At 43.0% G+C, this 14,150-nt stretch overlaps 1 protein-coding gene across 4 annotated transcripts in view; it reads right to left on the reverse strand.

Annotated features, from left to right (window-relative positions):
• The window catches only part of KIF1A (kinesin family member 1A), a 195,640-nt gene that overhangs the window by 43,948 nt on the left and 137,542 nt on the right, over positions 1-14,150 (reverse strand). For all 4 annotated transcript variants that reach the window (XM_072618743.1, XM_072618745.1, XM_072618742.1 and 1 more), the window contains 7 exons: positions 13,924-14,092; positions 12,743-12,833; positions 11,436-11,554; positions 8,847-8,902; positions 3,426-3,534; positions 1,818-1,884; positions 637-721 (listed from right to left, as the gene is read on the reverse strand). In XM_072618743.1, coding sequence (XP_072474844.1) covers positions 637-721; positions 1,818-1,884; positions 3,426-3,534; positions 8,847-8,902; positions 11,436-11,554; positions 12,743-12,833; positions 13,924-14,092 — 696 coding nt within the window. The remainder of the gene's footprint in view (positions 1-636; positions 722-1,817; positions 1,885-3,425; positions 3,535-8,846; positions 8,903-11,435; positions 11,555-12,742; positions 12,834-13,923; positions 14,093-14,150) is intronic.

Raw genomic sequence — 14,150 nt, forward strand, 5'->3', positions numbered from 1 at the left:
AACGGAGGCAGGCAGAGATGAAGTGACTTGCTCAGGGTCACACAACAAGTAAGTGTACAAGGCTAGATTTGTACCTAGGTCTTCCTGACTCCAGGCCCAGCATTCTATCCACCTAGGAGGAGCCCACCCTGTGCATTTTAAGATTTGTAGTCACTTTTTCCCCAACAATGCTATGATTTAGGTAGTGTGCCTGGGAGATTATCTTTTTTTTTGTAGATGAGGAAACTGAGGCTCAGAGAAAGTAAGTGATTAGTTTAGGTTACACTAGGCAAGTCACTTAACCTCTAATTCCCTCAGTTTCTCATCTGTAAAATGAGGATACCTACCTCCTTTATGTGCACTTAGAACCTCTCAGGGTTTTGTGAGGATCAAATGAGAGAATATTTCTAAAGCACATAGCACAGTGCTTGGCACATAGTAAGTGTGTATAAATGTCAGATTCAGTATTTGAAATCAGGTCTCTTCCGACTCCAAGTCCATTTTCTATCTACTATTCTATAAGAAATGTAAAGTGATAGTGCAAAAATAGTACTTATTTCATAAAAGCTTGACTTTTAACTTGAGTGGGATGCATCCCTTGTGCACCCAGTAGGAGAGGCGCTAATAGTTATTCAGCCTGGACAGCTCCCAACTTACCCACAACTAACTCCCGCACTTCTTTCCAGCGGATGTGGCTGCCAGTTTCGTGCACCAGGGTCACAGTGATCCTTCTCTGGATCCCCTGGGAATCATCAAGAAGAGAGAAAATCATGAGAACAATGACAACAACTCACATTTTTGACAACAACCCTGAAAAGTTGGCTTGCAGGTATTCTTATCATCTTTCTGTGACAGAGGAGGAAACAGGCTTAGAGAATGACAGAGAATCTCAGAGCTGGAAGAAAACTGGGTGGCCATATGGTTCAACTTATCCCATGCTGTCTGCAGTGAGTGACCACCTAGTCTTTGCTTGAAGCTCTTTAAAGGAAGAACCCATTGCATCTCTCAGCAGACCACTCATTTTGGGATGGCGCTCACAGATAGAAATTTTTTCCTGATGTCAAAGCCTAAATTCACCTCTTATAGTTCCTAGTTCTGCTCTCTGGAGCTGACTAGAACAGATGTAATCAATACTGTCTATATGGCAGCTCTCCAAATACTTGAAGGTGGCTTGCTGTCATGCCTCCTACTTTAATCTTCTCTTGTCCAGCCTAAAAGTCCAAGTTCCTTCAACTGATCCTCATAATGAATGAAGGACCACCACCATTCTAGCTGTCCTCCTCTGGACATTTTTCAGCCTATCAGTGAACTCAGTGAACCCAGAACTGAGCACAAGACTCTCATGTGGTCTGACCAGGGCAAAATATTATGAGACTATCTATCTATCACTTCTCCAGTCCTGGCTAGGCAATGACTCATCTGAAGTCATCTAGGGGACTGGACACTCAACGTCCCCAAGACCATTTCCAATGAGTCACCATGCAGCCAGGCTTCCCTTATTTTATACTTTTGAAGTCAAATTCTGAACTAGAGTATAAGATACAGAAATATAGTTACATTTCATCTCATTTGATTCAGCCCAGTACTCTAGCCTACAAAGGTCTTTTCTGATTCTGGCATTTAGTGTGCTAGCTACCCCTCCCAGCTGTGTGTCTTCTTCAGACTGGAAAGTTCTGCTTTGCATTTATCCAAATAATTGGGAAGAACATTAAATAGTACAGAGCTAAGAAGATTTATGCCACCCAGTTGTTGTTATGGCCAAAAAGCATGTAGGAAGCATGCACGGGGTGGGGGGAGGGGAAGATAGTGGCTAGCTCAGGAGGAAGAGGGGGAAGTACCTGATGGAGCAAGAAAGTCCCAAGGCATGGCATCCCTCCCCGGTGATCCACCACAGCTGGAATGTAGCTGCAAGGAAAGAAAGCATGAAACAGTTTGCGTCACATTTCCACAAGCCACTGCCCAGAGGAGGAGGAGATTATAGATTTAGATCTGGGAGGGACCTCAGAGGCCATTCACTCCAACCCCTTTATTTTGCAGGTGAGTAAACTGAGCCCCAGAAAGGAGAACTTATTTGTCCTGAGGTCTCATTCATATATATATGTGAATGTACACGCATGTATATGCACACACACATGTATATGCACACATGCATGTGTGTACATATGTCTGTACACACATGTATATATGTGTATGTGTATGTGCACATATTATATATGTATATAACAACAGCCAGTAATCTATCACTTTAAACTCATATTCTCATATTCCTGACAACAGCCCTAGGACCACCATAGCTACTCTTACTATCTCCCATCTTCTGACCTAAACCCAGCACTCTGGTACACGCATAGAATGTCATTAAACCAAGTACATGAAAAACCTAGTCAGCAAACATAGGACCTCGTTATAATGGGGGCAGGAGAGAATAAGAACCTCAGCCCACTGAAGGCCCACCATGAGATTATTGATGCATGGTAGATTGTTATATATTCATAGGACACACAAATTAATACCCAGTTTGTGAAGTTCATAGAATTAAATCCACCCAACATCCATTGGGTCCTTTCCTGGTAGGGAAGAGTACTTTCTTTTCATGAGCAGGTGAGTGAGCAGTAGGTGAGTTGAAGTGGCACCTTTCCTGATGTATCCTCAGCAGGCTGACCAGGAAGTCAGTTGGTTTAAAGCCCAGGAAAATTGTCAGATTTGGTTTTTTTTTGGGGGGGTGGGGGTGGAATCTTCATACTTGGTGGAAGAGTAGCCAGACTGCCAAGGGCAAGGTATTGTTAGAGAAGAAGAGAAAGAATTTTTCCAGTGTAAGCGAGAACCTCTCAGGGCTCAGCTTCTTTGTGTCTAATAAATGTTTATTGAATCAAATAGAAGGAGATGAGTATATTCTGTAATAATTTGCGCATCCTGCATATACATGGTAATTTTTTATGCATCTCTAAATAACATGGTAGCTCTGTTGGGTGGCTCTTCCTTCTCATTGCCTTTTCTATAATATGGCCTATTCAATTAAAGAATTGGTGGTGCCCAGTCAATCAACAAGCATTTATTAAGCACCTACTGTGTGCTAGGTATTATGTTAGCTCCTGAGCATACAATGGTAAAAAGATATAGGACTTGTACGAAGGAGCTCACATTCTATTTAGTCTCATGTGCTCATAGCACTTTAAGGTTTACAAAGCACTTTCTTCTTAACAACCTCTCTAGTTACTGGCACAAGACTTATCCCCCTTTTTGAGAAAATTGGGGTTCAAAGAAATGGAATAACTTGCTCATTGTAAGTGTATTGAGATTTGGATTGTGGGGAGAGTTCCCATATCACTAAGATCACAAATTCATCAATTTGAGATCAGAACCAGTTTTTCCTTTGCTCCACAAGTCAATGGAATAGGGACCCGGTGGTTTTCCCAGAATTCCTCTGAATAAGAAATGTAACTCACTCGCCATTGGCTTCCAGCTCACAGATTTCGAAGTATACCAGCAGGTCATATTTGCAGTGGCAGGGTCCAGCAGTGGGCCGGGTGAGGGTGCTTAGCTTGGTAGCAGGCACTACAGAGAGGCACAAAATGAAACTGGATGTTACAACTAAAAGCTTAACAAACAATTTTAAAGCCAGGCCCTTCTCTAAGCATCACACAGAAAAGGAATACAAAGCAGGATTAATATATAGTTCCCACTTGCAGGATGCCTTGGCTAGAGAAAGGCTACAAGGAAGTCAGGGAGTTTAACTATTTGGTTCATTTATTCTACACACATTTATTAGACTCTGTTATTAAGTAAAGCCCTGTGCTAAGGACTGAGGAATAAACCAACATACAGAAGGCAAGGTGTTCCTGACCCCCAAGGAGCTTACAGCCCACCATAAAGTGCCAAGTCCTTGAAGGCACCGATTATTGTCTTCTCTTTAATTTCCTCACTCTGGAACCTTTAGCTCCCCTTTTCAGACCTTTGGATCTCCTTAGAACAGCCTGGCACCACTGAAGAAAACATGCTCCATTAATGTCTATAGATGGAGCTTGAAGGAGAGAAGATTTATGCTGACATCAATCAATCAATAAGCAATCAACTAACCAACATGTATTAAAAACCTACTATGTGCCAGGCACATGAGTGCATCCAACTAGGGAAAGGGAGGAGGGCTGTAGCCTCTTCAGAGGACAGATTTCTACTCATTTAGGACACCAAGGGAGACAGTTTCTCAAGGGCTCTGGGTAATGAAGACCACCCTAGGTGACAACAGGAGTGGGGCACTGTGGTGGCTGAAGGTATACTCCATTGGGGCTGGAATCACAGCTCTGTAACTTAGTATCTGTATGACCTCAACCGAGGTCTGCAGCTTCTCTCCAGTTCAGTTAAATCAAGATTAAAGGAAAGGGTTGGTCTCCACAGTTCTTTCCAGCTCCAATTCAGAACCTGCTGAATTTCACATCATTTCCTGTCAGGCCTTTCTTGTTGCCTCTCTATGGCAGCCTCAGCATTTCTCTTTAAAGTCTTCTCATTTCCTCTCTGGGTTTCATGAACTCCCAAAAGTTCAAGGCAGTTCAGTCAGGTCCAGCCACTCAAAGATGCTGTCCCCAGTATCACAGGGAACATATCAGTATCACAGGGAAGCTGTACAAGAGGTCCTAGATGGATAGACTAGAGCAGTGAGGGGGGGGAATCACTTGGGTGAGGTCTAGGGGGGCACAAGGGAAGGGTGCTTTAGAGACTTATTGGGAACATTCTAATCTATCGTTGGGGCAGTGATGGATGCACAACTCAGGCAGCTCCTGGACTGCATGTTGGGGGTCCCATTGGAAGTGGGGGATGCTTTAGTCTGGTTTAGTGGAACAAGAACTGAATCTGAGATCAGAGGACTCAGTTTTGAATTCTGCTGTTACTAACTACTTCTGTGACCTTGTACAAGTCACTTTACTTAGTTATCAGGTTCTCAGTTCCCTCATATGTCAAGAGGGAGAGTTGGAGTAGAGAGGCTCTATGTCAGCTTTAAGTGTTATGATTCTTTCAGTACCAGTAGGAGCTCAGGAACAGACAAATATGATAGGCCTCAATGGCCACCTCTCATAAGATCACAGTGGCAGGAAGGCACCCTAGACATCAGCTGACCTAACCTACCTCATCTGAAATATAGGTAAGCTGAGGCCCAGAGAAGCAAAGCAAGCGATGAATAGCAGAGGTGGGGTTTGAACCCAGATCCTCTGCTGCTGAGTCTAGTATTATTTGCATGTCATTGAACTGCCTTAACTCCTCTCTTTCCAGCTTCGGTGATACCAAAAACCCCTCACCCTTTTTGTCAGTCTTAAGTTTGGCTGGAGTATGCTGCAGAAAGTCAGAGTTTGGCCAAGATCCTCAAATTTTCTATTTTGTTTTAGGTGACAAATTCTGCATCCCGATCTTCACCCTAGGTTTGAGGACGCAAACATAGGAGAGGAAAAGACAGCCTGTGCTGATGCAGTCAGGGCAAACGACTGTCTCAGATTGTCCCGGCATGTTTTGGAACACCAGGCCCTCCTGGAGTAGCTCTCATTTGGAAAGAAACTTACTGACTAAATGGTGGACCAACATGGTGCCTTATTTTTTCTTTCAGAGCCTTAAAGACAGCACTGGCATCATTGAGGGTAACTGAGGTATCATTGGAAGTAATGCCCTTGAGGCAAGCAGGTTCATTTAATGTCTCTTTGCTCACCCTCCCTGTCTCCCACGTTCCTGCTCCTGGACCCAAGAGAGAAAGGGAGGTTGAAAGAACAGGTTTGCAATGAAATCCATCTTGACCCTTCCTTTTCTCTGTGGGTGATGTCTCTCAGCGACTGTACAACAAGAGCATGGCGAAAGAGTGGGAGGCTCTGCAATGGGGAGGAAGGATTTCCAGGAGAAAGAGGAGTCTGAAAGTGAAGGCTCAGAGGGGCCTGGAGGGGAAGACTGAAGTCCTTGGCCTTGAGATGGACACAATCCATTCATAAATGCTGAAATCTACAGGCCTGCTAAGGTCCCTGTTTGGTGCTTGTTATGGCATTCATACCTGAGAGAGGAGAGGGAGAGACAGAGATAGAATGAGAGACAGATTGAGACAGAAAAAGTAGAAAAGGTGAGGGAGGGAAGGAAATGGGCAAAGATAAATGCTTATTGGCAGAGAGACATAGAGAGGGAGGCAAAGACAGAAAGGGACAGATAGGGAGAGAGACAAGGAAACAAGAGGCAGAGACAGAGAGACAGAAGGACAGATATGGAAAGACTCAGAGACAGAGGGACAGATAGAGACTGACCTATAAGGAGAAACAGAGAGACAGGGAGAATGAGAGAGACTCAATGAAAGGCACAAAAAGGGAGGTAGAGATAGATAAAGAGAAGGAGCAAGAATGAGAGAAGAAGAGAAAGATAGAAAGAAAGACTGTAGGGAGAAATGTAGGAGAAAGGCTCAATGAGGGAGTTAGACAGAAGCAAATAAGGGAAAGAAAAAGGGAGGGAAAGAAGAAGGACGCATGGAGAGGGATGAAGAATAAAAGAGAAAGGGAAGGTGAGGAGGTTAGACCAGGTGGCTTCATTTTGTGCATGTATCCTAGAGCTGGCTACACCTGTAGCTGCACCATCCATCTCAGAGAGATGGCCATTGGAGAGGAACTAGAGTCCAGTCTACGCTGAATTGGTGTCTGAGGATCATTTCTGCCATCTCTGCTACCAGGAAACAATGAGAATGGAAGGAAGTGGACCAAGACTGGGTAAAGAACCAGAAGAAAAAAGACCGAGGCATTGAAACCAATCTCCATCCCAGGGGAAAATTCAGCCCTTGGGCTGGGGACATGTGGTAGAAGGAAGCACAGTTCACTTTAAAACCGATGGTATTGATTGAAGCAAAGACAGAATTTCAAGTCACCCTAAAGAAAAAGAATGGGGATAATAGGAAACACTCCAACACCTCAAGAATCAATTCATCAATCTCCACCAGGGCTGGACTACCCCTTGAAGACAAGAGACCATTTGCTCATGGAGGAATCTAGATTATGATACTTTGTCCAGCAGTGGGGGTTGAGAAGAGGGGCATCAGAAAGTCCTCCAAATCCCACCTTGGGTCCTGATATTTCCAGCACCTGTCCTGTTCCATGAATGTAGTCTAACCCTGATTTGCACCTACTCTGCCTCTGAATCACTACAATGAAAAACTTCCCAGGAAATGTTCATGGAAGGAATCACAAAGCACAGAGATCACTTCCATGGCTCATTGAAGGCACCAACTGGGTTTTGGAGCCTTTTTCACAGCCCCATCCATTCTAGGCTGTGAGGGATGAGACATGGACCCTTTGCCCTCTCTCAGCAACAAGGAGGAAGCCATGTTCACAGCTATGAAGGCATGCCCAGAAAGCACACTCAGCATGCACTTGTCCAATGAGCCCAGGATTCAAGCTCAAGCAGTTCAAGGGCCTTGTCTTCATCTTGTGTTGCAAAGCGAAAAAAACAAAACAAAACCAAAAAATCCAGTCAACCTTGTTTGACCATAGCATGGGAGCCCCAAGGAACATGTGAGAAGTGGGGAATCATTTCAGGATCATTTCAGGGATGCTACAAAATCACAAGCAGAACAGCTGCCTCATCTTAACTGACCCTTCATCTGCTGTTCCTTCCCTGGAATGTCAGCTTGGCAGCAATGGGAAGGGATTTGAAAGAGTATGATACACCCAACCTTAGTATGATACTCAACCTTAGTTCCCACCCTAGTCTTACTTCATATGTCTACAAAAATATTATTCCTCAAAGAAAACTAGATGGAAAGGTTAATGTTCTTGCAGAGGGACTGGTGTCCTGTGTTCCTTCTTATCCCAATGGCTGCAGTTTAATGTCAAAGTCATAAACTCCTCCTCTAATCTATCTCTCAAATTATGTCCTATTTCTGATTGCCCTAGTAATTGGGCAATGACTCTTCAGAGAAATCCCTGCATGTCTTTTGTGAAAAATGCAGGGTAAAATTATTTGCTCCTTGACTATGGGTGGGTAGAGTAATGGAAGTTCATGTCCAGGCTTCCCAATCTCTCAGGGAGCTGATCATATTGTTCCATAGTTGCCCAACATACAAAATTCACTCCTTGCCTCACAGATAGGTGCTGCCACCTGCACTGGAGGGAACCTAAATGAGTCATCACCATCTTGAAAACTTTCTGGAAATCTGACAATTCTGGTCTTTTTATTTAGTCATTCACCAAACTAGTAAAGGTACTCATTTGCAGATGCACACCTTAATGGTTGAGGGGAATTCAGTTGTGGTGTCCCATTTTCTGATGGTCTTTATCAGTCTGTTCTGGTTTTAATGAAGTCCCAAGTACAAGTTGGCATGAATGGGATGGAACCATTTCAAGGGATATGGTTTTCTACTGGACACCTGATCATGCTTTTGGAACAACAAATTTGGGGTAACAAACTTTATTCAAGTTGGAGAATTATCTATCCTGGATTCTCCTACCCTCACGAGCTTCCCAGTCTCAGCTGTATTACTTTCATATTGATCCTTCTACATCCATTCTCCAAGAGAATACCTTTAGAACAGGAAAGAAAGACTAAGATCCTATGCTAGAAAGATGATCCATGAAGTGCTTTTTTTAACCCAAGAACCAATTCCTGTCTCACCAGATTAACAAAGGACCCTTTGTAATGGGGAAATAAATAAGCCACTAGCCTAGATATCTCACCGTATCCTCCAAGTCCATCAGTTACTTTGTCTGTAGCTAGATCCCCATGTCCATTAATCACATGACACTAATGTAATTCCAAGCGGGATTTTTCCTAGGAAGATGCCATAACTTGAAGGCTAGTTGGACTCAAAATGGAAAGAACTGGGGATGAGGAGGAATACAGGGGTGTTAAGTGCTACCAACCTGGTTTAGAGAGCGGCATGACCCGAGGGAAATGACGTCTTGATGGTCGTAGAGGACTGTGGACAAAGAAGAGAGCCATGTGACTATAATCCCTGAGACTAGAAAGAAAATTTCAGATATTGGCACCTGATCAGAATTTCTGCTTAAAAACCTCTAGTCATAGGGAATCACAGAATCACTGAATATGAGGATTAGAAGAAACCTTGTTGGATCTCTAGTCTAAACGCATACACCAAAGGAATCTGGTCCACAATAGCATAGCCAACAAGTGACCACTGAGACTGATCTAGGGTCCTGACATCCCTGTACCTGCATGGCTTGCTTTGTTAATGGAATCTAACTCTGAATTCCACATACATTGTTTCAGCAACGACATATTCCTCAGGATTCTTCACAAAGACGCCCATGGAGGAATATCCCACTACTTCCCAAATAAGCCTGGGCCACCTTAGGGTGGTTTCCGTTGTGAGGACGGATTTCCTGACATTAAGCCCAAATTGGCCATTTTGAAGTTTTTGCCCTTTGCTCCCAGCTCTGCTCTCAAGAGAGCTCACTATTGGTAATAATCAGGACTCGCTAACTGGTTTATTGATGGGCTTTACTATTTGCTGCCTCCTAATGTCAAGAGCATTGCTTTGATTGCTTCACCATGAGAATTATGGGACAATACCACTGATTTCTTCTCTTCAAGTCTTTCCCAAAACATGTTTCTTTTACAAATTCAATTTAGTTTATTTCAAATCATTTTAATGAACAATATAAAATACACTGTGTTAGGTACTGGAGATGGAAAGGCGAAAAGGATACAATCTTCACTCTCGAGGAGTACATGTGTGTGAATATGTAAGAATATGTGTGACACACTGTATCTTGTGTTCGCATACATGTGCGCTTGTGTGAATGAGTATATACATACATATATATGTTTTTAAGTAGGTGTGTGTCTCTGTGACACAGTGTATCTTGTGTTTCCGTGTGTGTGTGTGTGTGTGTGTGTGTGTATTCACAAATGCAACAGAGACAACATCCAGTTCAAAGAACATCTAAGAGACCAGTTTGGCTACAATGTATAGAGCACAATAACATGGGAAAAGGTTGGGGAAGCTGGTGGGAGCCATGCTTTAAGGGCTTTCAATGCCAAACTGAAGAGTGTATCCCACAGGCAATAGGGAGCCATTGACAGTTTTTGAGTAGGGGAGGCACATGGTCAGATATGTCTTTTAGGAATGCCACATCCTCTTTTCTTTGGGGGGTCATCTGCAAAATATTTGTAAAATGAATTAGTTGGATGTGATGATCTTGAAGGTCCATCTTAGACAGTCAGTTAGATCAGGGACACTGAAGCCCTCAGGGGGAAAAAAGGCATCTTGTTTCATTCATTCTATCTCTAGACTAAATTACATACTTTCTCTGCCTCTCCTCCCTGTCTATGTTTTTGTCTCTATGCCTTTCTCTTTTTTCCCTCTTTTTCCTTCCTCTCGCTCCTCTTTCCTCTCTCTCCTCTCTCTCTCTCTCTCTCTCTCTCTCTCTCTCTCTCTCTCTCTCTCTCTTCCCTCCCTCCTTCTCTTCGAGTCAAGTCAAGCCAAGTTAACAATCATTAAAAAAAAACCTGCACCACATCAATTCTGCCCCACAGTCAATTCAGAATTTGCCCTCAAATAAAATGATCTCAATGTGCCTTGCATCATCTTAGTTTTACAGTGGCTATGATAGCTGGCCAGGCTCTCATCCATCTCAGTCTCTTTTCTGGAAAGGTGACTGCTAATTTGAAATAAGGGGGGAAGAGGGAACTGATTCAATGGCCAAGTGATACACTGTGAAATGCCAGCCTTGGGCACAGTTAGTGGAGCGCAGATGGAAGGATATTTCTAGGCAATGATATTTTCTAAGAAAACTGTACATCTGGTCTAAATGAGAACAGAGCAGAGCAAAAATAGCCTGCTGAAGCTTTAAAAGAATTCACAGGACTCTAGCTAGGTCTATAGAAATCCCTTCATTTACATCCCAGGCATTGGATTAGGTCCCTTGGCTTTTTCTTTTTTTTTTGGAGCTAAAATTCCAGCACAGCTGGCACCTAAGAAGTGCTTCCTGAATTGACTTAAATGGAAAAATGAAGATCCTGACTCTTGATCTTCCTCTCCAAACAATCTGACCCTTTGATATGTAAGCAATCCCATTACACAAATATCTACTCATAGATTCACACGACATCTGAGTTAGAAGGGACTTCAGAAACCATTGACTCCAATTCTTCACTAAAAAAGAATCCCCACAATATCCTCATCAAGGAGCCATCATGATTCTACTTGAAGACTGAGGAGGCTCTCATTGTCTGCTAGGATGGTCCAGCCCACTCATGGACAGTTCTTTATGGTGCAATATTTTTCCTGACATTGAAATCTCCACCCATTATTCCTGGTTCTGCTCTCTGGGGTCAAGTTGAACAGGTCTGATCCCTCCTTCAGTTCTCTTGTCCCTTCTGAATCTCCTCTCCTCCAGGCTCAACAGCCACAGTTCCTTTAACTGTTCCTCATGATATGTGCTCAAGACTTTTTGACATTTTGATTGATAGATCCAAGGCAGGCTTACCTGAGAACATCCTTGCACAGAGGTGGGAAAGGATGCTGCTGGTAGTGGCCGAAAACCTCAAATACAATTGGCTGACTCTTGATGTATTCAACAAAGGACTTAGTCACCTCAACTGCAATCTAGCATGAGAGTGGAGGGAGGCAAAAGGCCACAACATTATTAAAGGCAGAGGACAAAATCACATAAGACACCAAGTCCACAGAATGGAGGTTGGGTTATACAGTTTGGAAACTAATGTTATCCCCCTGATGCCAGTCTGTAATCCTGAACTCTGTGATCTCATGAACAAAAGATCAGTAATAAAGAGATGACAGTACTCTCCCTAAGAAAGCCATAGATCAGCATAGGGGAGAACCAAATCCCACTTAACTCTGCTCATGTGACTCAACTCTTACATTCACAGACTAGCAGTCCACAAGCAGGTACCCTAAGTTATGCTCTGAGGCATTTCTTAAGAGGGTATAACAATGTAAGGCTTCTCTGCCCACAATGCCTGAGAGGGCCTTACTAATACCATTACTACCAGTGATGTTATGGTGTTGATGATGGTGATGGTGGTGATAACAGCTGACCTTCCTATATAAAGTACTCTGCAAACATGATCACATTTGGGCCTCACCACTCTAGGTGGCACAAACTACTGGTCTTATTATACTTATTTTACAGATGAGGAAACAGGCTCAGACTTGCCCACAGTAGGTTTGGAATTACAGATTGTTTTCCTGCTCTATACAAGTAGTTCTTTCTCCCAATTTTCTTAACACATCAAGTCTCCATTATAAAAATTCACATTTTCAGAAACAATTACCTACAATTAGGTATGTTCAAAGCATGGGAAGGCACAATAGTATCATTAGATATAGGGTGCCGTATGGCAGTTAGGTGGTGCAGTGCGTAGAACTCTGGTCTTGGAGTCAAGAAGACTTAAGTTTGATTCTTGCCTCATACTAGCTGCATGGCCTTGGACAAGTCACTTTACCTCTTTCTGCCTCAGTTTCCTCATCTGTAAAACAGGGATAATATCACTTCCTTCCCAGGAACATTGTAAGGATAAAACGAGATAATATTTGTAAAGCATTATGCAAACCTTTAAGTACCATATACATACCAGCTGTTATTTTTATTAGCTATTACTACCTATAGTAAATAGGGCATAAGGAGAGGTGATCACTCCTTTGTTGAGCCTGTGCCTATGGAAATGAGAGCTCAGTATGGTTTAGGAGGCTGAAGGTTGTATAGCCATTGTAAGTCCCCACCCTCATGTGCCAAAGCAAGAATCAGTCGCTAAGATAATAGCAATGACCTACATTCTGGACATGGTAAAACCCAAGAGGTGGCCCTCGTCCTGTGTTCTTCAGTGGCTCCGTGGAAAAGGCCTCATCGTGACGGTGGATAAAGCTGCAAAACAAGAGAAAATTATTTTCAGTTACAAAGTGTTTCCTTCGTAACAACCTGACAATGTGGATCCTGAAGACATCACCACGTCATCCCTGATCAGTCATGCAGCCAATAATGGATGCCATTCAACCCAGTACAGTGTTTTGGTTTTCTTTCAGCATACCATTCTTCCTCCGTTGGCTTTTTAAAAAAAGATTTCACTGGCCTAATGTGCATGGATCCAATTAAATGGGAATGATAGGCATCACATATTGAACGGGTTTAGAAAATCTAAGTTTGAATGGCCAAGGGGGCGATTTCATTTTAGTTTTCTCTACAGGTGGTGAAACCTCATGGTGGAAACTTGGACTTTTTCTTCCCATGAATCATCAATCAAGAGATTTTTATTAAGCACCTACTATGTGCCAGGCACTGTGTTAGATGCTGGGGATACAGATGCAAAGAATAAAATAATTTCTTCTGGAAAGAAGCTGATGTTCTAAATGTACTAAATGCATAATGAAAATATACAGCACAAATATAAAGTCAATAAATACATACACAAATGCGTACATGCTCACACACACAGCTGCCAGGGAGGGAGGAAGCTCATTACTGCAGAAATTTTAAATTAATTCTTAATTACAGAGCCTCAACTCCAATACTCTGTGAGGTGGAGATAAGAAAGGAATCATTGCAGGTGCAGGGGATGGTCAGTGCAAAAGTATGTAGATGAAAAATGCAGAATTACACATAAGGAATGGAGACAACATTCTATGTTGAATTCTCCTAGACACAAGACTCAGACCCGTGGCTCAGTGATGGAAAGAAAATATTGGCAGCAGCAAGAACAAAGAAACTAAGGGAGAGACACAGTCATGGAAAGCATCATAGAAAGAGATTTAGGGCTAGAAGTAACCCTTAGAGGTCATCAGCTTTTTCATTTTATAAGTGAGGAAACAAGCACAGAGAAGTCAAATGATCTGTCCAAATGTTTGAGTTTGAAAATTGGACTCCATACTCAATACCCTACTCACAATTTCATGTGACTGCTAAAGAATAAGGAGGAGAAAGGGAGAAGTGATGGGAGGACCAGAAAGGGAGGACTCACTTGAACTGGCAGAAGATGTCAGCATACTCTGCAGAGATGCTGGATGCCTGGAGCACTGTCACCCGGAAGGTGAAGATGCTGCCCAGCTTCAAATGGTCCAGGGCAGATTCCAAGGGGCCATCCATGATACTCTTCTCAGGGCTGTCCAGTAGCAGATCTTCAGGAGTCACTGTGTGGTGAAAAGCCACATGGAATGAGGGTGCACAATTTCCTTGAACAGTCTGGTA

Source organism: Notamacropus eugenii, chromosome 6 (assembly GCF_028372415.1).
Source record: "Notamacropus eugenii isolate mMacEug1 chromosome 6, mMacEug1.pri_v2, whole genome shotgun sequence".
Lineage (NCBI taxonomy): Eukaryota > Metazoa > Chordata > Mammalia > Diprotodontia > Macropodidae > Notamacropus > Notamacropus eugenii.